The sequence below is a fragment of the Lampris incognitus genome, chromosome 10, assembly GCF_029633865.1.
Source record: "Lampris incognitus isolate fLamInc1 chromosome 10, fLamInc1.hap2, whole genome shotgun sequence".
Classification (NCBI taxonomy): Eukaryota; Metazoa; Chordata; class Actinopteri; order Lampriformes; family Lampridae; genus Lampris; species Lampris incognitus.
In genome coordinates this window covers 23,856,251-23,880,327 of record NC_079220.1, presented here as the reverse complement: position 1 = coordinate 23,880,327, position 24,077 = coordinate 23,856,251, and the positions used below count along the sequence as shown (strand labels likewise).

The window sequence follows — 24,077 nt, the reverse complement described above, 5'->3', positions numbered from 1 at the left end:
TTTCTTTGGCAAGTTCCCTCATGGACAAGTTATCGGGATAGAGGAGGAATTTTCCTTTCTCATCAGGGAATATCTGCAAGGCTCCAGCAAACTCACTCTCCAGGTTTCACCTTATGTGCTTCTTGGTTGATTCCTTGACTTGGGCAATGCCTTGGGAGTTCATTGAAGCTACCAGTCTAGAAGAGAGATCAGTCATTGTCATCACTTGAGGATTGCCAAAAAGCTCCATCCTGATGAAGAGGAACAGCTCATTGTATGCCTTATTCACAGCAGCTTCATACTGGGCTGCAGCATCATCATCTTCATTGCTGGCAACCTCTCCTTTGGAAACCTCTTCTTTGGTGTAAAGTCTATAGCATGACCTGTGGTAGTGCCCTTCAGCTGCTACAAGGTCTCTACTCACAATGGCAAGGATTCTGCTGTCCCTTTTCTTTGTGGCTGCACTCCTGATCTTTGCATCAGCTCGCAGTTCTCGACACTGCACCAGTACTTCTCTCGTATTCTGTCTCTTGGAATATTTGCTGTTTTTCTGACAAAATATGCACTCAGCATCATAAGTCCTAGATGTACTTGGAGCATGTCGAGCTACTCTCTTAGATTGTTTCTCTTCAGCAGAGACACAACTTTTCTTTTCTTTTCTTTTGCAAGGAGGCCATCAAGAATTTGCTTCATAGTGAAGATACTGCGACACTTTCTGTGGTAGTAGATTGCTGGAATCTGTCCCTCAGGAATGTCTTTTGCCAGTTTCAAAACTGGTGCATGATTTCGTATCTGAGCTGCCCTGAGCAGAGTTCTCCATGAGTCGACACTTTGTAGTGAAACCAGCTTATCTGTATCATCAGAACAGTGGATAATGCACTCCACCCGTGGGCGCTTTGGTATTGGGTAAAAACTTGCTTGTTCACCAGTGGCCATATTCAGTCAGTTTTCACCTGCCACATACAAACAAATACATGTAACTTAGGTGTATGAACACTACTAAAACAAAGTTTACTTTGTTTCACCAGCGTCATATTACCATTATTTATCTTACATAGCCACAAATAGATACATTACCTAGTTGCTATGCAACAGCTGTATTTTGTCCACATGAGGCCGCTAAAATCAACACAAGATGAAAGTTCCTCGTAGCCACTTTAACTAATCATATTAACATATACATTAAAAGAACATGCTAACATTATGGGAAATTAGCTTACAATCTTCTCCAGAGTGAGACAAGAAGATAGATACCAGTTTCCTCTATATGTGTTTAGTAGAAAGCTATCTGGCTGCACGTTAGCCTAGCTTAGCACAATGAATGGAAGTACACAGTACTGGTTATCCTTGGTTGTTGGCCAACTAAGAACTGTCCCAGAGTTTAAGCTAGGCTAATCAGTAACAGGGGTGTTGAAATGCTATATTTGTAAAAATCTGGGAGAATACACAATGGTGAGAGGCACAGAAACAGGTTTCCTGAAAGAAAAATGAAATAGCTGCTCATTTGGAAAGGTTATCATGTATTATTTTACTTCTGTTAGTGTACCAAATAAAATGGCACCAGTGAAGTTGTGTCACCTTGGGTGATATCGATATCTGGTCTGACCCATGGACTAACTGGCTTTGGTCTAGTTAGTTTCTTAGTAATAATGCCCTTCTAATTTAAGGTTCACAATCACCTCACACAATGAAATAGTATGGGTATATTATACATTTCCTGAATCTTTACAGTCCTGTGAGTATTCCAGTTTTTGTGTTTTGTGTCCCTGATATTCCTAGATGCCACAGGGCTAAAAGAAAGTATATAGTTTAGGCGAAAATTGCAGAAAGATGTGTGTTATTGACGGGTTGAAGAGCTCAAGTGACCTCTATATTTGTGAGAAATATCCACAACAGGGCTTGAATGAAAGCTAAGAAGGTCCCCTTTAAAATGATACCAAAGACAATATTATAGAACATTGAAAAATGTCCTGGCCATGAGGCTAAACCAGGATATGCACCAGCGTCTAAAATGCAATTTAGTTTAGCGAGTGGTTAACTTCATGAGCTGATAACTGTGATACAGCTGCCACTCAGGAATGGTTATCATACCAAAATATCATCTACAGACATGGATCCTTTCAAAAATTATAAGTAAGTTTTGCCACCTTGAGTGTACCGAAATAGGAAATTTTGGGCTCTGGCCCATGGACTACTTTTTCTCCCCATCTGTATCCGGCCAATTACCCCACTCTTCCGAGTTGTCTCGATCGCTGCTCCACCCCTTCTGCCAATCCAGGGAGAGCTGCAGACTACCACATGTCTCCTCTGATAGGACCCATACACACCAAACCGACATCAGAGAACTAGCGATGACAAAGACCGACTGTTGCGTCACCTCACGTCACCTGCGTCTGGGACAAAAAGTAGTCCTTGAACACACCGCAAAGACTATAGCCAATGGCCAACTAGCATGTACATTCTGCGCCTGCGTGACAGGAAAATTCTTGAAATGTTCAGGTGAGACGAAGACGAAAAATGAGAAGAGCCTTCTGTGTGTGGCCTCTTGACTTCGTCGTTTGCTTGCTTTCCTAAAGTCCGTTTCCCTTCTCGTGCACTGATTCGTTAAGCTGAGCAGCCAATCAGATTGATCTCTCACAATGACGGGCTCCGCCACCAATTCAACATGCTGAATCGGCTGAAAAGCTGCCGACAGGGGTCCGACTAATGACAATGGTGTGGGACACACCGCATAAACTAGGGCCACAGACGCTCACCGACGGCCCAACACGTCGGCCTGGTGTGTCACAGCCTATACATGTGGAGTCGCCAGCCGCTGCTTTCACCTGACAGTGAGGAGTTTCACCAGGGGGACGTAGCACGTGGGAGGATCACGCTGATCCCCCCAGTTCCCCCTCCCCCCCAAAACAGGCACCCCGACCGACCAGAGGAGGTGCTAGTGCAGCGACCAGGACACATTCCCGCATCTGGCTTCCCACCTGCAGACCCGGCCAATTGTGTCTGTAGGGACGCCCGACCAAGCCAGGGTAACACAGGGATTCAAACCAGTGATCCCTGTGTTGGTAGGCAATGGAATAGACCGCCACACTACCCGGACACCCAGATTTGCTTACATCTTTAACCATTTTGTTCAATGGGCTCTCAAAAATGTCACAGAAAAATAACTACAACTCTTGAATAATGTATTCTATCATATCAAAGTAGGTATCAAAGTACCACATGATGGCAAAATAAGGAACTTTAAGACACAGAAATCAACAGGTTTTTTTCTCACTATCACAAAGTGCTGAACATTTTAATAATATTTTTTTTTATATTTAGAGACTTTAAAAACAACTTTAAGTTAATTTCAAGAAATTACCAATTACTTTTAGACCAACTTTGACAAAAACTTCATTTTTTGTTCATCAAGAAAATAGCTTTTCAACTGAAATGCAAACAGCAAAGTAAAAGTTGGACCATTTTATAAAAAAGATGTCCTTGTCCTCTTATTACCTGAACGTACACTCCAGGCCTCAATAGATGACGCATTTTCTCCAGGATCTCCTTCTGAAGAGCATCCCAAGTTATGGTGCGCTCCATGTACAGTACAAACGGCAAGCCAAACCTTTAGAAAGAAAGAAAGAAATAACATTCTCAGCAATGAACTGTTACATGACAAGTGTAAAGGAAATGCTTTGCAAAGGAGACTGTCATTTCCATGGTACATTGTAGTTTTTCAAACAGTCTGATCAAAGGCCAAACAACCCATTAAGATGTCAAAACAAACAGAACCAAATTGTGCAGGTCAGCAAAACTGGGGGAGGCTTAAAAAGAATAACAAGAATAACAATAAATAATAACAAATATCTGTCAAAATTATGTTTTTGCTATTTGATAAGCTGAATTTCCCATCACAGCTCACAAGCTGATTTCAATGTCTACAGTGAAATGTGAGCTGCACTATGCCATTTTACCATTTGACCCATGAGAAATTGGGTGGCACATCGCACTGATCCCCTGGGAATTGTGGAAAGATATTCAAGATAGGGAATGGCAAGTTAGAGTTAGGTATATTTAGATAGACACCCCCGAATGAGGTGTTCAAGGGAACTGGTTTAAATATAATTCATAATTCAACAACTTGAAGCTGGCTCCAAAAGCTCCAAATCATGGTACTTAAGTCTAAATGTGAAACTAATTTGAGATCCAGTGAGATTCAATGTCAATGTACTGAAATAGCATGAATAAATGTGGCCTGTCTGATTAAACTCACTGAAAATGAATTGTGACAATTTGTCAGTTTGTTACAGAAAAGTTATTACAGTCGTATTCTAGAGAAGATTGATTTGCCAAAACTCAAAGCTACAGTACCTCCTTCCTTGATGGCCAGTGCAGGCTCTGTTACACACCAAAAGAATCATCTTTTCAGCCCCTAGGTTCTTATTGGGCGAAGCAGTTACTGGAGTCATGGCCCCCTGCATGAAAGATGGGGTTCTGCTGATCTCATTTCCATACTTCAAATTGTTCTGATTTAGATTTGCAAGCAGGCTTCCTGAGAAAGAAAAAGATAACGGATGTGTCTTTTTACTTCTTTTGTAGCGATGCATGTGTGAGCAAAGATCAATATTTGATGTTGATATCTTACTATGATGTTTTAGTTACCTCTTTTGGTGCGAATATTTTCCAGTCTAAACGTCTCTGGAGTTTCAAAGGCGAAGATGGAATCACTCTCTTGAATGATGTCAAGGTCATCGTCATCATCACAAAAGGAGCGATGGAAACCGTCATAGTACATTTCGGTCAAAACAAACTGAAAGATGAATTAAAAAAAAGTGTCAAGAACAAGAACACTTTGGAAACTCGCTCTCTTGCATTCACAACAGTGTTTCATTTTTAGTGCCTTCAGCCATGTCTATTTTTATGAAAAAGTCTAATGACACATCTTAATTTCAGCCATTAACCTTTCTTAACCATTGCTGACAGATCTTGCCAGCTACATTTCACATGCTGTACACTGTATAATAAATGGAATCCAACAATGATTTGTTCACAATTCCTATATAATGTGGAATAATGTGGACCCCTGTGTTGTGTTTTTACTTGATAGCATACTAACTGGTAAATGTGAAACACAGAAAATCATGGAAAATCACAAGCTAAACAGGCATCCTTCTTTCATGGATCGTGAGCTCATCATGGCTTTCTTCTTCTGCTGAACTGAGCCATGCTCCTAGAAAGTCTTCACCATGGGTGAATCAAAAGGCAGGGAGGCAGTAAAACTGACAACCCCTGGACCTCTAAGCTAGGTATTTCGGCACGGAACAAACACCTCACCCAAGAAAAACATTTGTTACCTATATCATCTTCTAATCCACCAACAGCTACTAAGCCACAAAGCTGACGTTGACAGAATGATTATTTCCAACCAAAACCCAAAGAGGGATAGCTGAATATGTTAGGAGAGGCCTTCTGCATTGGAAACAGAATATCAGCACAAGATCGTGGAATGTCCGATTCAAGCACTAAAACCTCCAAACCAGCCAAAACTACTCATTCAAGGCAGGACGTCTGTTTGGGGTGGGGGGAAAAATGGAAAATAAGTCAGGATAGTCTTATAAAGGCATCTTATTTCATACAACCATATGCTAAAAAAAGGTGCAAAGAGCATTAAGTAAGAAAGAAGTAACATGCATGTTTGAAATCAAAAACAACTGACTCTTGTTAAAGCAGCACCGGGTAGTTGTTTTTCTTCTACACATCATGTGATGACTATGGGAGAATCACACAATCGCTGCTCAGACCAGTTCCCTTAAAGGCTTGTTTTCACTTTGCATTTTATCTGCCAATGGGTACGAAACCTCCCAGGAAACATAGGGATTGCTTAATGGCACACATAGGTAGGGCAGTTTTACTTTACCTCATAGGTCAACATAGCCCCTCTTCTTCAGCGATTGTCTTTCAAGCTACAGCTTGAAATTTGTGAATGAAATTTGTTCTCTGCATTTAACCCATCCTATTGTATAGGAGCAGTGGGCAGCAGCAGTACCCGGGGACCAACTCCAGTTCTTCTTTCCATTGCCTTGGTCAGGGACACAGACAGGAGTACTAATCCTAAGTATTTTTGATGGTGGGAGGAAACCAGAGCACCTGAAGGAAACCCATGCAGACATGGGGAGAACATGCAAACTCCACACAGAAAGGACCTGGGATGGTCTGGGGTTCGAATCCAGGATCTAGTTGCTGTGAGGCAACAGTGCTAACCACTGGGCCACTGTATTGTCCCAAGCTCCTTTAAACACTTAGGCTTCTATGAGTCTAAAAACCTAGCTTTGTGAATCAGATTTAGCATTATTGTTGAACCATATATATGCCTGCTTCTTCCTTGTTATTTCTCACTAGTACTAAAGTTGGTATGTCTATGTGATTGAAATCAGATGACAGGACTGAGCACATTGACAGGTAAGGGAGCTATACACTTCCTTAGCACTCAGCAGGCTGGTGGGCCTCTGATCTACACACTTAAAAGCCAGAGCTATGGTGCTCCTATTTCAAATAATGAGAAAATAAAACTAAAAATCCCTCTTGACCTGTCCGCTTTGCAGCATTTCACTTGTGGCTTGTGGTCTACTGCAATGTATTGTGAATGTTGTTGTTCAGTGACCACTGACAGCTGCATGTACTTGTAGTGGTAGCCATTTCAAACAGCCCCCCGTGATTATAATCGAGGCCGCATAGGTCCTTGACTGAACAGGCAATCTTTAATGTGCTGGCTTCTGCACACAAGCACAGAGATGTTTAATTCCCTTTGCTGAGAATGTGTGCAGTATACTACTATTATAAAAGTCCAAACCAAAAACCACTAGAGCCCCAATTTAGCACAGTACTCTGTGAAGGAAAATGTGGTTCTAGCTGGCAGTTCTTGGGGAAAACAAGAATGAACACCCTTAGGAATTCAGAAAAGGCTAAAAGGAACTGTGAACATGTCTCTCCTTGTTGCTTTTTCTTTACATTTTAAAAATCTTATAACTATAAAAGCATGGTGGGGAAGTAAGGTATTAGTTTGTGACTTGAATTTTATTTACACACCAGTACTGCTGGTGGACACCAATGCTATCTGAGACACTTTTTAAAGTCAGTCATGTTCAAAAACACGGGTAAATCATCATCAGATCAAAAGAAAAAAAAAGAAAAAAACATCACAATAGCTGACCATTTTGACAGCCACTTTGTCAGCACTGGATACACCTCACCAGCAGTTATTCCTGCTGATGTACCAATCAGTTTACATTCTGGAAGTTGGTGGTAAGGCTCGGTGATATAGTTGAAAAATACATCACGATAAAATGTTTCATGTTAGATATCGGTACTTAAAAAAAAAAAAAAACTGTCATCCCGGCGAGGTGACTTGTCCTTTTTTAATCAATAATTTCCTCACTGTCTGAACTTCTCACTCCACAGCTTCTGTTGTTAAGTCACATGTCGATGGTGCAACTGAAAAACACACCTGTTAAATGACTGGTTGTTAGCATGTCACTTGTAGCATGTTCCATTATCAAGGGATATGATAGGCTGTTTATGAGCCACGGAGGGAGCATATGTATTCGTTTTGTGCTTTCATGGCGGTTTGCATTTAAGTGAAACTATCGACCATTCTATCAAACAATTTTCTTATAACTATTGATGAAGAGTCTATCACTGTTACATATTGCTATCATTTTATCGCCCAGGCCTAGTTGGTGGTCCATTTTTTCAGCACCTTTTACATTCTGTGTTGATTCACTTTCTTTTAGACTGCTGAGGTCCCACAGGCGTGGAGTTTATTTTTATAACAAGATGGGAGAAAGCCAGAATGCAACCACTAAAGGGAGGTTTGGTTGAACAATTGGGAGTTTGTGGGGTACAGCATTCAAGGCACGATAATAGAAGGCTACAACTGGATTGGCAAACAATAAGAAAAAGCTGCCTGCTATGCCATTTTTAGCATATAGTCTATATCGATACCAGTGGTTTAAATGTCATTACAATCCCTGTTCCGAGACATCAAGACATCACTGCTCAGTAAAACTACATACTAATAATGACTATGGTTATTAAAGCCCAACTAAATCCTATATCACTTTAAGAGTTTTCTACTATCTAAAAGGTGAAAAACAATCTCTTAATTACTGGGCTGATCTTGGGACAAAATTATGTAAGCATAGCAAGATAAACACAGCTGAAGCTAATGAAAATAATGATGGGTCTGTTTGAGTCAGATATTTAATGAGCCAGGACTGACCAAACTGTTGGCCATTGTAAATGCCTCCTCATTTTCACATCTAAATCAAATGGACCCCTCACTAATAGTAACAGCTGTAGCTGTGTTTATCCTGCTATGCTCACATCATTTTGTCCCAAGATCAGCCCAGCACTTAAGAGATATTTTTCACCTTTAGATGGTAGCAAATTCACAAAAGCGGTATTGGGTTTAGTTGCGCTTTAATCCTAGATATAAAATATTAACTCATTTACTTGTCACACTGTAATAGGAGACCATGAACAAAACAGTTCTTTTGCTGGTTTCTCTGGTACAAATAAATATCCCCTGGATCAGTAGTCAATGACATATGGAGGTTGAAGTAAAAATGCTGAACATAAATGTGTTTATCTCAAACTACCATTGAGCCTGACTGTTTAACAATACCATAGCTGTAAATATTATTAAGTATTTGTGATTTTTTTTTTTTACTTTTTTGTACCAAGTACAGAAACAGCTATCAGCACAAGTGGATGGCTGCCTGTTCAGAAGTAAGAAATGGAGGTGAAGCACTAAGGCCTGTCGGTCCAAACTGTGGGAAAGCTGAGCAAACAAACTGTGTGTCTATAAACAAGTATCACTGTATCTAATGCCAGGCTGATAAGAGAATAGAAACAGCACCTGGTCCATGGGGATCTTGGTCTCACGTGACACAGCATCTCTGAGGCGATACACAGTGCTGTTGAGGGGAACAGCCACTCCAATCCGCATGCAGTGGGAGTACTTGCCCTGGTAGACCACTGTCACATACAGGGGCCTGCAAACAGATCACAGAAACAAAAGGGGTTTGAAGAGTTATGTCATGACACAGCACAGATGCAATGCTACTGAAGGGTTTCTACTGGCCTGGGGCTGGTAAATCAGAAAATGTGGTAGCCTCTCTGATCTACCATTAACAACATAAGTGTGTAAAAGAGCTTGTTACTGATGGTAGGGATATGTTTTTCATTAAATGCAAAGATGATAAAAATGTGATGTGCATCTTATAACATTATACAATTAAACTTGTTTGCTTGTACTTCTTCGCCAGTGTTTTATTTTTGCATTGCTTACTACTTTGAAACCTTTTGAATTTAGAAACCTCTACATGATAAACGGGAATGAGTTACTCAAAAAGCTAAAGAATTAGCCAATCATATGACATCAGACAAGCTGTTCTAGGGTCCAAGTCCCTGCATGACAAATAAAAGGATCAGTTTCTTTAATCCAGGTTTAGAAAACAGGAAGACACTGGCCTGTCAACTTAAGGCAAAAGTAGAAAACCAGTGTGTAGAGGGTGGGAAACAAAGAACCTCTTTTTATTTCGAGTTAGAAAAACTGTACAGTGGGAATAAAATATTCTATTTCAGGGATCAATCAATCAATCAAGTTGCATGAGGACAAATCAAAGCCGGGGGGAGGGGTTATTTTGTCCTCTATCAGACTTGCTTGAAGACTTATATGCACATCTCCCAATAAATGATCACCATTTCAATGTTTAATTATGCAAGGGTTGCAATGATGAAAAAAAAAGAAAAAAAAGATACTGCACTGAGTAAGAAGCTCTATACAGATCAGCATGTCTGTCCTCTCAGCAAAGGGCAAGGTACTCAGGAATTGTCCTTTGCTTCTGTCTAAGATTACTTCATCAATAGGGGCATCCATCCTGGTAGCATAGCGGTCTATTCTGTTGACTACCAACACGGGGCTCGCCAGTTTGAAACCCTGCGTTACCTCCGGTTTGGTCGGGCGTCCCTCCAGACACAATTGGCCGTGTCTGTGGACAGGAAGCCAAATGTGGGTATGTGTCCTGGTCGCTGCACTAGCGCCTCCTCTGGTCAGTCAGGGAGCCTGTTCAGGGGGAAGGGGGAACTGGAGGGAATAGTGTGATCCTCCCACGTGCTACGTCTCCCTGGTGAAACTCCTCACTGTCAGGTGAAAAGAAGCGGCTGGCCGACCCCACATGTATCGGAGGAGGCATGTGGTAATCTGCAGCCCTCCCCGGATCGGCGGGGGGGTGAAGCAGCGACTGGGACGGCCAGGACGAGTGGAGTGACTGGCCAAGTACAATTGGAAGGGAAAAAAAAAAGGGGGGGGTTCCAAAAAAAAAGATTACTTCGTCAAAACCAGTGTCAACAAGTTCATGATTTTCTCCATCAGAAAGTTAAAATATTGATGAGATAGTTTGGCAATAAAAGTGAAAGAAATATGTAAATTATTTGCATAGCTAAATGCATAATCAGTAGTAATCAATAGTGGAAAATCAGAAATAATCCTCGTGACATTGCAGCTGCTAGGCCAAACCTAAGTTCCTGCTTTTGTTTTTGTTTTTTGTTTTTTGTTTTTGTTTTTTTACCATTTCTGAAATGGAATGATTGGAAAAAAGCTAGGTGACAGCATGTCAGTCAAAGTCTTGATTAATGTCACAACAAAAAAATAGGAAATAATGGCAATAATGTCAAAAGGAAATGTCTTAAAAATGCAAAATATTTGCTGATAGAATATTTCAAGACAGTGCCACATAAACAGGGGAAAATGCTCTTTACTCTCGCTAGTACCAATGAGGACAAATGAAAATAGTGGGTAGCAGCAAAGGATCATTGTCTTGCTCCTGTCTAATTTCCATCAGTTATGTGGGCAGTTCTCTAGGTGGCATTTAGGAATAGAGCAACACTCACTTTATTTACTTAACTGTCCATACACGTATTTTATTACAAGGCATTGTAAAAACATTGTAAAAGCATTATCACTTCAGGGCTAACAGTTGGAAACTAGGCCAAACGAATAAACATGTTCAACAACATGCACAACGCTGATCACAATTAATGGCAACTGAAAAGAACTGGTATGGTGTTAAAAGTTGTTATCTCAAAACACAGAAGTGTTGACTGAGGTCTCAAGAGACAATTTGTGACAAAGGATATAAACAAATGTCAGATATGTATACTCATTCATATTCATTGAACAACCCATACAAATAAATTAAAATGAGTGAGCCTAAACACACACACAGGCACACCAGAAAAGATGAGGGGAGCTCCATCCCAATTATTGGGACAATTCATGAAAAACACCTTTTTAGGAAGAAATTAGTCAGTGCAAAAATATACCTGCCAACTATTAATCTTGTTAAATCTCAAGTTTGTTTTAGTGGGTATAAACGCATGACCTCATTTATAAAATCATCACTAGTTTTATATGCATGAACAGCTTGCCAAATGTACTCTCAACACACTGGCAGGAGCTTTAGTTCGAATCGCACCTTTTCTCAATGTCCTAACAGAGAACTGGCAAAACATGTTTTGTCATTTTATGTTGGAGCTAAGTATTTTCGAGTAGAAAAAAAAATTGGACTTTTATTTACTACTAGAAGAACCCCGCTACAATGTAGCGGTTTGGTTATCCACCCGTCTAAATCTCCCTCCTCTTCATCCTGCCAGCTAACCCCCTTCCCCCTGCCCCTAACCCCCCCCACTCCAACTCCCTTCCCCCAAATGCTCAGAATCATCTGAAATGCCGAGAAAAGTGGTTTTTAGCCATTTTTAGAAAATGCATATTTTGCATAATTATGCATAATTATTATAATTATATTTTAATTTTCTGCTATTTCTCTGGTCCTCTCTGGAACAATACCTACCACCTCCAAAAAAAATTAGGATCATAAGTGCATTTTTGCAAAAATGCATATATTTTGCATAATGCCAACACATTTCTAAGTCCCAGAAAAAAAATGTTGTATAGGTGAAAAAAAATCAAAGGTACTCAGAATCGTCTGAAATGCCAAGAAAAGTGGTTTTTAGCCATTTTTAGAAAAATGCATATTTTGCATATTTATGCATAATTATGCATATTTTAAATTTTCTGGGATTTTTCCCTTACTCTCTGAGACAATACCTACCACCCCCAAAAAGAATTAGGATCATAAGTGCTTTAGTTTTCGGTCCCGCTATCTACACTAACACCACACACACACACATTCCGAAAATATAGGAGTAGATTCCCTTTGCAAAAGCATCTCTGATCATCAAGAACAACCCTGTCATGCCTGTGTAGTCTGGGTCATCTAGGCTCACCTGTTTCCCATTCCCTGATGTGGCTTGCCATTTCTGCCCTTGCTTTGCTCACCTGTCCCCCATTACTTGATTGGCTTGCCATGTCTGTTCCTGCCCCTACATTGCTCTCGTGTTCACCATTGCCTTATTTGGCTTGCTATTTATTTTCCTGTCCTGCCTTGCTCACCTGTTCCCCATTTCCCTGATTGGCTCTCCAGCAGTTACATATTCCCCCTGGTTGCCCTGGCGCATTGTTGGATTGACTCTTGGTAGCTGGACGCTTCAAGTCTTGTCCCGAGCCTTCCTTGCTGTCTGTTGCTACTCTTTATGTAAGTTTGTTTGTGTTAATAAATCATTGTTCTAGCCCAGCCTGTCTCCGCTGTCTGCATTTGGGTCCTCAATTCCTGCTCCCGGTGACAAACCCAGTATAAGTGGGATGATTAGTTAAGATACAAACATGTCAATACCTGTCTAGTAAACATGATGTAGTTATCTGGCTCCATCCTGGAGCAAAATGTTAACAAGCACTCACCTTGTGTGAGGTAAAGGGATCGGCAAGGAGATGCAGAGGAATGGATCAAAGGTATTGCTCTGCTTTTGGCAATGTGGGCAGGTGAGTGAGGACCTGGTAGAAGGAAAGTAAAATCTCACATTGATGGCAAATAAATAAATATGGCCAGAGTGAAAAAGAATCAACACTTCTCTAAGGAGGAAAAAATGTACCTGTACTGAGCTTGAAACAGTTCTTGTACAAATGATCCAGCTGACAGCGGAGGAGAAGGCCCTTCTAGGCTTTGGTCATCTTCTTCAACTGGTGGCTAAGAGGACAATTGAAATAGATTGAGCCAAAGGCAAGTATCTATCTGATGTAACACTATCGCTGTCAGTCAAACCTTGCACTCGCAGTTCATTTTCTATGGGTTTAGCATTTTATTTTCCAGAAAAGTATTTGTTAATGATCAAACTGATTATTTTACAACTGGTGTTATGAATAGCTTATTCAACCACATAACCATGAAAAGGTAATGGACAATTAACATATACATGGTACTTGCATTAATTATTAAAACAAAGTTGATTTTGTATTTTGTCCATAGAAAATTAATTGTGAGTGTAAGGTTTACGAAGTGTGTGTGGGGGGGGCTTAGGTCTGGACAACTTCTTTACTATTCTATAAACATTGTATGGCTATGGTTTAAAAACAACGGTGGCTGAATCAATTTTGATTAAATGTTGTGATTGATGGACTGGGATTTTTTAAAAAAAGAAAAAAATTTTTTTAATGTTGATTGAAGAGCCAAATCCTTGATGCAGTCATCAAAATCATGAGAAGCTGTTTCAAGGGCCTGGAGAGTGACAAGATTCTTCAGGCAACTGTGAGTTTGTTGGACCCGAGGGAGTGGCCCGCAGAGGAGGCAGACCTGGCCAGTTACGGAGCAGACCATCTCCGTGCCATTACAGACCACTTTGCTGACATACTGGATAGGGTGGGCTGTGACAGGGGTCAGGCAAGGCACCAGGAGTGGCTAAGCGCAAAAGTGGTGATCAAAGCACTGCCCCAGGTCCAATAAAGCAAGGTATGGGCAGACTTTTTAACAGACCCTGATAGGCTGCAGAGCTTCCCCCATGTGCTGATGGTGGTTGAGCTGACCCTCCTGATCCCACTATCCACTGCTGCCTGTGAGCGTGGCTTCAGCACCATGAAGCACATCAAAACAGATTGGTGGAGCAACCTTTCAGTTGAAATATTGTGGAAAGTGCTATACATTAGCACTGAGGGGCCAGCAGTTGCCAATTTCAATGTGGAGCGTGTTGTACAAAGATGGCTCTCAGTAGGGCAGAGAGCACGTCGGTGTAATTAAGATTTATATTTGTATGGTTTCATTAGGTTTTTAGATGTGAAACATCTGCTATAGCCTGTTCTTTCACTCTCTCTCTCTCTCTCACACACACACACACACACACACACACACACACACACACACAGTTAGGCTCATTTGTCTAATCGCTCAGTTAATGAGTCCATCTCTGTGGAGAAGGATGTACGGGGGGAAGGGGTCATACCATTTTCAATGAACAAGAATGTTTGTTGCTACGCATCTATGACACACCGTGTCCTTGTTTCATTTACTTCAGGATTTAACATGACAACTATAGTATTTGTTAACTGCTAATAAATTAAACAATTTGTATAGGGGCGAGTAAAAATTGACTTCGGGCAAGTAGATTTCTGACCGACTGGGCAAGTGGAAAAAACCTTTAATGCTGAACCCTGACTAGGGCTGAGTATTGACAAGAATCTGGCGACACGGTTTATTACAATACAGGTGTCACAATTCATTGTTTTGTAATCTATTGTCACTTCAAACATTGGATATATTGTAATAGTTTGCTGAAAATGTAATAATTAAAATACCATGATGAGCATAAAATCAGGGTAATCGGAGCCATAGCTAGTGTGGTATTGGCAATGCTTGCTGTTGTGGTCCACAGCAGCCCTGTTACAATACTGCACCTGCCATCTAGTGTTCCCGAAATGTAAACAACACAATAAGGTAGTGCCTCTGCCATGTCTCTTGGTGTGTAATCTTTAGATGCAGTGTTTTTGAAAATCGATACAATATTTTGAAAGATTGTATTGTAATGCTCAAGTGTTCTGGACTGGAGTTTGAAGCGGGTTATTTCCTCTGAGTATCTGACTGCCCAGAACTGTAACAACATGGGCATAGGCCACACATAATCACCAAAACAATACAAACTCCTGCTGGGGTTATGACAAATGGTAAAAAAATTATTTTCAGGCTGTTTCTCCCCATAGCCATAAATTGTTGCACAACACTTTGTAGATAAATTGTAGTCATCAATACAATAAGAATCATCATACCTTAAGGCAACAGACACAAAAGAAATTACACAATTTCAACTTATGTACCCTATCTTTCTGCGAGTTCTGATTGTCTCCATTAGCAAACCAATTACAAAACAAAAACAAAAGCAAACCATTGCTGCACCGTCCTCCCCAGCGTTCAGGCACGTTGGTCACTCTCAGTCCCAATGCCACTTCCTTAGGCCAACAACATTAATCCCCTCCCAAGACTATCCCTGACAGCGCTGTCAATCAGTCACACACCCCACCCCCAAATACTTTGCTCATTGGAGACTCCATAGTTTGGAACATCCATTTTGTAAATGCGGTTACACGTTGCTGTCCTGAGGCTGCTGTCCCTGACATCCTGGAGAAACTTTGATTCATTTCCCATAATTATGAAAGTAATAGTCCACGTCGGTTCCAGTGACACTGCCCATCAGCAGTACGAGCTGACAAAAGACAATTGTATCCGTCTTTTATTTCTGGCCTAATTCCCACACTAGGTCGCGATGTCGGGCGTTTTATCAGGATTCTCAGCCTTCATACCTGGCTTCAATCCATGAACATAGCACACACTGGTTTTATTCATAACTTTGACCTGTTCTGGGAGCACTCCTCTCAGTATAGAACAGATGGTCTTCACCTGAACATGCAAGGAGTAGCATGCTTGCTGCTTATTTGCAGCACGCTGTTCTGTCCTCCACACTTGACTATTTACATCACATGTGCCTTCCTAAACCACCTCCTTTCCCTTTGCTCACAACAGTGACTATTGCATCTTTCGCTCACACCAGCTCCACCTTGTGGTACGATCACACTGGTCTACCTCTTCCCATTCCTGACCATATTACCAACAGACTTCATTACCCTCACCATTACCACTGCAAATGACACGTGAATCAGTCCAATCTCTGTCCCCTTCCTCAGTCGTCACAACCTGCCATAAAGCAACGTGACCTGAAACTGGTTTTACTCAGCACACGTTCACTCAATAACAAAAGCCTTATTCTGAATACATTTATAACAGAGTAACCTTGATTTCCTCTACCTTGCTGAAACCTGGCATAAATAAACCCCTGGACTATTTCTCACTAAACCAGACCACACCCAAAGGACTCACATACGTTGATAAACCTCATCTTGAGAGGCGGGGAGGTGGTGTTGCTGCTGTTCACAGGAAGGACATTAAAACAACCATCATTTCCATTTCTGTGCTGCTCATTCTTTTGAACACCTTGCCTTCAAACGCTCTGGTCCCACTGCCTTGGTCACTGGTGTTATCTAACCCCCTCCCCCCAAGCCAAACCCCACCTTTCTCTCTGACTTGTCTGATTCTCTGACCCAGTTATGTGCCATCTCACCTTCCGTTCCCCTTGTGGAGGATTTAAATATCCACATTGATGACACTGACTTTAATCTGCCATAGAAATCCTGGAACTGATACAATGCTTCAACTTCACACAACATAACTTCCCAACTCTGCTCCACTGGACTCACAATACATCAACTCTGCAGCCTCAACTTCAATATATGGATATTGACTTCACTGTCCCCATTCCAAAAGTCAAATGCATTATACCCTTCAGAAATCTCAAATCTATCTCTCCCTCAGCTCTTTCTGCCTCTCTTTCCAGTAAAATTTCTGCCTCCCCTCACTCCTATCTTGTCAATTATTCACTCTCCACCACTTGATCAGCTAGCCCTCATCAAAACCAAAATAGTCTCATTCACACACTCACCCTGGTATGATCCTGAACTCCATCAAAGGAAATCCTGTAAGCGCCAGCTTGACTTTGCAAGAATACTGGTTTAACAGTGCATCTCCAAGCCTACACAGACTACCTTCGACAATACAAAGACACTCTCATCATACACCGGTCCACCTACTACTCACACCTCATACACGTTGGCGCCACCAACTCCCAAGGCTCTCTTTTCCACAGTAAACAGACTTCTCAAACCCAGTGACAATACCTCCAATTCACAGAGTTGAATCAGTTCAACTGGACACAACGTTTATTGAAAGAAACGTTTCATCACTCATCTAAGTGACCTCTTCGGTCTCAACTGACTGTGGGTATCCCCACCCTTATAAACAATACAGTGGCATAACGCCTGAAAACAATGTTTAGTTTCACATGCAAATTGATGACCGTTAACTAGAGTTACAATGGCAATGCATACTAGTCACAGAGGATTGGGGAATAGTTACAATCACAGCATTGTAAGATGGCAACAGATGTACTCTTAGCCCTAGCCCCCCCCACAACCCCCTCAGTTCAGGGATGGTTGTTCGCTCTTCACATAGATGACTTCTTTGACTCCCTGTTCAAACCAGTGTTCCTCCCAAGCAAGGATGTGGACATCTTCATCCTTGAAAGAGTGGCCACTGGCCTGTAGATAGGTGTAGACTGCGGAGTCCTGGCCTGACATGTTAGCGTTTCTGTTTTGTGTCATCCTCTTGGCCAGTGTCTGTTTGGTTTCCCTGATGTACAAGTCACGGCAATCCTCCTGGCACTTAACAGCGTACACTATATTGCCATTTGTGCCGGGGGAACCAATCCTTGGGGTGGACCAATCTCTGGCACAGCATGTTTTGGGGTTTAAAAGCAACTGAGACGCGGTGTTTGGAAAATATTCGTCTCAATTTTTCCAACAGTCCCACTACATACCAAATCACCAATGGTTTATGCTTAGACAGCTTCTCCTCTCTTCGATTGGCTGGTGCACTGTTTTGGGCATCTTCCTGGCTTTGAAAAACACGCAGTTAGGAAATTCACACTTAACCAGGGCCTATTTACTGTGGGATTTATCCCCTCCCCTGGCCGCTGTGTCGATGGGATGTTGTCAGCTTGGTGGTACAGCATCCTGATGACTCCTAATTTGTGCTCCAGTGGATGATTACATCTGGACTACATCTGTCACCATCCTACAATGCTGTGATTGCAACTATTCTCCAGTCTTCTGTGAATAGTACACATTGCCATTGTAACTGTAGTTAATGAACATGATAATCTGCATATGAAAGTGATAATTTTTTTCAGTCGTTATGCCACTGTATTGTTTAAAAGGGTGGGGATACCTGCAGTCAGTTGAGACTGAAGAGGTCACTTAGATGAGTGATAAAATGTTTCTCTCAATAAATGTTGTGCCCAGATGAACTGGTTCAACTTTCTGTAATTTCCTTACCTGGATTATTGAGCAGGCATAAAGAAAATACTTCCAATTCCTTCACAGTTAAAAAGTGTAATGCTTTCCTTTTATTTTTCCAAACTAAAATTGACACGACCTAGAGTAACCTGACCACCTCCTCCGCACTTCCCCACCCGCTCACAGCACAGCACAGCACAGCACAGCACAGCACAGCACAGCACAGCACAGCACAGCACAGCACAGCACAGAAACAATCCTCCTTAAAGTCACTAGGGACCTCCTCCTCTCCACAGACTCTGGCCACCTCAACATTCTCATCCTCCTCGACCTCACTGCAGCTTTTGACACCATCAACCACACAATTCTTGTCTCCCGACTTGAATTTTCCGTCAACATCACCGGTACTGCCCTCTCCTGGCTAAAGTCATATCATACATTTCATCTGCATCAACAACTGCACCTCCTTCAATGCTCCTCTGTCCCAAGGCATCCCCCAGGGTTCCGTGCTTGGTCCTCTCCTATTCATCCTTTACATGCTCCCCCTTGGTAACATCATACGTCATCATCATCATCTCCACTTCCACTGTTACACCGACGACGTCCAGCTCTACATTCCACTGAATCCATCACCACTACAACTTACTCCAGTGTGACCAACTGCCTCACTGAAATCAAATCATGGATGCAAGATAACTTTCTCAAACTAAATTGTGATAAATCTGACATGATCATAATCGGTCCCAAATCCCTTCTCAAAATCACTCACAACTTCTGACTTACCATCGACAACTCCATACTGTCCCCCTTCCGACACATCCGCAACCTTGGAATCATTTAACAGTAACTCCCCGTTGAACACCATGTCAATCAAATCACCAGAACTGCCTTTTTTCACCTAAAAACATAGCTCGTCTCCACCCATCCCTCTCCTTCTCTGCTGCTGAAACCTTGATCCATGCCTTCATAACATCCAGTATTGACTACTGCAACAACATTCTCTACAGCTCATCATCCAAAGTCCTAAAAAATCTCCAGTACATCCACAACTCTGCTGCCTGCCTGCTCACCCACTCCCGCTTCCATGACCACATCACCCCTGCCCTCCAGAACCTCCACTGGCTCTGTCCCCCAACAGATCCAATTCCAAGTCGTTCTCCTCACTCACAAATCCCTCCATAACCAGGCCCCCTTCTATCTCACTGCCCTTCTAAACTATCAACATACCATGCAGCCTTATCACCATTCCTGCAGTCTTCACTCCTCCGACATCAACCTCCTGTCTCCATCACACAGGACCAATCACCAGACCTGAGGCGACAGGGCCCCATTGCTGTCCACTCCCTCTGGAACTCCCTCCCCAAACACATCAGAGACTGCACTGATCTGTCCGATCAAATCATTAATCAAAATTCACCTCTTCGGAATTGCTTTTAATGTGTAATTGTTGTGTGTTTCATGCTTGCTTTTGGTGTGTTGCTTTTACGCTTATTTTAACATATGTAAAACATCTGAGTATTTTGAAAAGCACTGTGTAAATAAAATAAGATATTTTTTTCTTCAACTTTCCCCCTTTTTTTTTTTACCCAATTGTATCTGGCCAATTACCCCGCTCTTTTGAGCCGTCCCGGTCGCTGCTCCATCCCCTGCCGATCCGGGAGGTGCCCCGACCTACCAGAGGAGGCGCTAGTGCAGCGACCAGGACAAATACCCACATCCAACTTCCCACCCACAGACACGGCCAATTGTGTCTGTAGAGATGCCCGATCAAGCCGGTGGTAACACGGGGATACGAACCGCCAACCCCCGTATTAGTAGGCAATGGAATAGACCGCTACGCTACTTGGGCACCCCCCGTTATTATTATTATTGCCATTATTATTGTTATTAGCAAAATCAACTGGAAAAATAACTGGGTGTGTGACCCAGGCTATTGCCTACAACAGTGAAACTGGCAAAAAAGGCTTTTAACAGAGTAATGCTGACAAAACTTGTGCCTGCTTTTAAACTTTCCAACAGCCTGTAACCCATCATTTACTTCGGTAATTACTTCACAAGTATGTTGCTTGCAGCTTTGGATATCAGTGTCTTAAGAGTAATCCATCCATCCATTATCCAAACCACTTATCCTGCACAGGGTCGCGGGGATGCTGGAGCCAATCCCAGCAGCAGGCAGGCAGGGAGGCACCCTGGACAGACCATCACAGGGCTGAGATACACACACACACACACACACACACACACACACACACACACACACACACACACACACACACACACACACACACACACACACACACACACACACACACACACCTAGGGACAATTTACAGCCGATTCACCTGACCTTCATGTCTTTGGACTGTGGGAGGAAACTGTAGTACCCAGAGGAAACCCATGCAGACATGGGGAGAACATGCAAACTTCACACAGAGGACAACCCGGAACGACCTCCAAGTTAGACTAGCCCGGGTCTCGAACCCAGGACCTTCTTGTTGTGAGGCGACCATGCTAACCACTGTGCTAACCACTGTGCCACCATGCTGCCTATCTTGAGAATAATTTGGAAGTTGATTCTTTTTTAAACAACCAACTCTAGTACCCTGTGCTGTCATTAAATGAGAAAAGAGAAACACTGCAGTAGACAAAACCGAGCCACATACGGTTCACCTTTATGGAGGGCCCGCTGTTGGGGCTGATCGTGTTGAGGTCTTCATGTACTCGGTCCAACAGCCAAAGCAGAAACTCTTGAGCATCATGTTGGGCATTCCCTCTGTACTGCAAGGCATTTCTTGACACTGCATTCTGTAAATAACAACATACCCCGCTTAAGTTATAGTTGTTGCAAACCCAAAGTTTCTTATCAGACCAGCTTGAACTCAAAGGGTGGCAAAAGTTGAATTTTCAATGTGGCCATGACTAACATCTTTGTAAGAGATCTAAAGCACATTCGGTTTGGACATTTGACATTCACTGAGCAGCTGACATTGGGGCTGCAATATATATCATTTAAGCATCAACACTGCGATGTATGCATGCGCAATAGTCACATTAGAATGGATGCAATGTATTTCAAATTTGGATTGGATCGATGGGTGAGTATTAACTGAATATAATGATGTTATGTTTAACAATGAATGCATGTTGAGCCTTACTTCCCCTCTTAAACCATTCTGATCATTTCTCAAGTGCTAACTTAAATTAATATTGGAGCTGTTGAAGTTCAAAAGCTGTATTTATCTGGTGAAACTATAGGCTAACTTTCCAATATAATTTAGCTGTAACTGACATAAAAAAACGAACAATTCTAAACAGTTTCCGGGATATTTATTTTAGCATTCAGGTCAACAATAGGGGGCAACAATACTGGATTCAAAAATACTGTGTCTATTAAGTGCACTTTTCAACGTGAGGGATGAGTTCCATACTTACTTTAAAATCCCTGCTGTGCTGAGGGGTATATTCAAAAGTCCACAATGCCCGCACTAGACCAGATAGTTGCTCTGTCACCTCCGCTCTGGGTGGGGGGGCTTTCCTCTGCAGGTGTACACCATTGGTCTTCAGTTTGTCCAAATCCGCATCCTCACCTTTGTACTGCTCCAGAACCAGGTACTCGGCGAACAGTTCAGTGTTGCTCAGGCACTGCAGAATGGCGTTCATGAAGCAGGTGTTCCCGTGGTTTTTCAGACCCGACACCCCGGGAACCTTCTCTCCGGCCAGGAAGCCCCCGATGTCACCATCATCCACGGGCAAATGTTTACCTCCAGTCTTAAATGACGTGAACCCTCCGTCATCTTTGTCCTCCTCCGTTTGCACCTCCGAGCCGAAGTGGGATAAGGTCGACAAGGTCCTCAAAACTCGGCTCATGAAACTGCCCACGGAGCGCACCGAGCCCCGCCTGAACAGTTTCTTGCTGAAGCTCGACTTCTTGTCCTTGGTCGCGGCTTTCCCCGACATGATCGCTTCCCACCTTCTGAAGTTGCCCCAAAAAAAAGAAAGAAAAAAAAACTCGCAAAATCTCAGAAAGGTGCTCTGCGTGTACCAAGGAGAGCCATTTCAGTGGCTTAACAGTTACCGGTGCTCCGTCTCATAACATGTTCAGGACAGCCGGATAACGCTGAAAACTTGCCCGACTGATAGAACAAGGTGTACAACGGGCAACTCCGCGTTAGCTTACCTTTGCTAACAACATTTCTCTCACGGTGGCTCTTCACGAAGCATTTAGCTAGCTTGTGTTTTTCTTTTCAACAATTTGCAAACTGGAGTTAACTCAATTTAAACAGCAACCTTTCTCATCATGACCAGTAATGTTAACCGAACTAGAAAGCTTAAAACCAAGACTACCTAGATCGGTTTGTTACTTAATCCTGTGCGGACTGTTTGCTTGCTCAGAAGTTACCTTGTTATTGATGAGCAGCGTTACACCGCCCCTCGGCAATGAATTGGCGTCGGTTTTGCCGAGAAGGCAAAGGCTGCGGACAAAGCTAGCTAACGTTAGCTACGTTGTTATCTAGCTAACGCTGCAATAACAACACGGGCAGAAGCGATAAGCGGGCGTTCCTTTCGACAGAGCGTATCCCACTCAGACTGAAAATGAAAAACAGCCATTTCACGAGTTGCCTCTAATTATAACATGAAACAAGGCTATCGTTATTTTATCGCATCTTTGGAGAAAAGAATGTGGCTAGGCTAAGTGGAGGAATTTTCCAAACTTCCGGTCTACGTTTTTCTTTTCAAAATAATAGTTGCATGGTAAAAGTCAGCCTACGTAATCACAGGGATTCCCAAAGTGTGGTCCAGACTCCCAGAGGTCCCTCAGGTTGTCCCTCGCAGACGGCATTAAAATTATCAATGATTGAATTTCACGATTATTTAATAAACTCTGTTTGAAATATAATTTAACCATTCTATGGTTTTGGGATGAGATGTTCAACAAGCACATATGGGTGCGATGTCCGGGTGTTCACATACTTTTAGCCATGTAATAATATGGATGTTATAATATGGAGTAATATGAGGACCATATTGCTATTGACATTCTTGAGCCTGGAGCAAATTCTCCTGAAAAAGCTGCCCAAGTGATTGGGTTCTGCTTAAAGGTGAAGGAGGTGTTGAATTACATTTTTGATGGTACTTGGACTGTTCTCCAGGCAGCTAACATATTAATGAAGTCCAAAACACACACTTTTACCAAAAAATTAGCTGAAGGGAAAAAAAATCCAGTGAAGGTCTGTGGAACGTCCTGTACTTCAAACGACAGAGGACTGAGCGACCCCAATTACAACTACCCACATGTATGAACCTCCATATCATGGATTTTAGTGTTTTATTAAATCATTGCACCAGACCATATGGCTGTGGGTGGTACACACTGGTTCAAAGTGATTTAATACCCAGCATCCCATACAGCTCGCATCGTGTGCGTGACCTTAAACTGGGTGCCTTGATCAACAAGGGATTTTTTTGGTTTTTTTTTTTTCAGGATTCCAACTACAGGAGACTACATGAAATAGTGCTTGCTCCACACCCTCTGTAGAAGTTTATGGAAATGCCACTGCTTTGGGATATCATTTTGTGTAATTCACCAGGAGTAACAAAGCCATATCACTCTGTGCAAGAGTCTACTGGCCCAATAAGATCCATACCAATTCTTTCAAACATAACTTCGATCAGTCAAAGGGGGGGCAATTATGCTTTTAGTGTTTCTACAGATGGTTATATTGGCCTTGCATAGCTGCTGTGGGGCTGTCCACCACTTGGTGAGTCTCCC

At 42.3% G+C, this 24,077-nt stretch overlaps 1 protein-coding gene across 1 annotated transcript in view; it reads right to left on the bottom strand.

Annotated features, from left to right (window-relative positions):
• Positions 1 to 22,264, bottom strand: part of usp31 (ubiquitin specific peptidase 31) — a 73,020-nt gene extending 50,756 nt beyond the window's left edge. Inside the window, exons 1-8 of the mRNA XM_056288205.1 lie at positions 21,740 to 22,264; positions 20,978 to 21,112; positions 13,012 to 13,106; positions 12,821 to 12,913; positions 8,879 to 9,014; positions 4,624 to 4,771; positions 4,333 to 4,513; positions 3,475 to 3,586 (exon numbers count right to left, since the gene is read on the bottom strand). Coding sequence (XP_056144180.1) covers positions 3,475 to 3,586; positions 4,333 to 4,513; positions 4,624 to 4,771; positions 8,879 to 9,014; positions 12,821 to 12,913; positions 13,012 to 13,106; positions 20,978 to 21,112; positions 21,740 to 22,264 — 1,425 coding nt within the window. The remainder of the gene's footprint in view (positions 1 to 3,474; positions 3,587 to 4,332; positions 4,514 to 4,623; positions 4,772 to 8,878; positions 9,015 to 12,820; positions 12,914 to 13,011; positions 13,107 to 20,977; positions 21,113 to 21,739) is intronic.
• Positions 22,265 to 24,077: the final 1,813 nt, after the last annotated feature.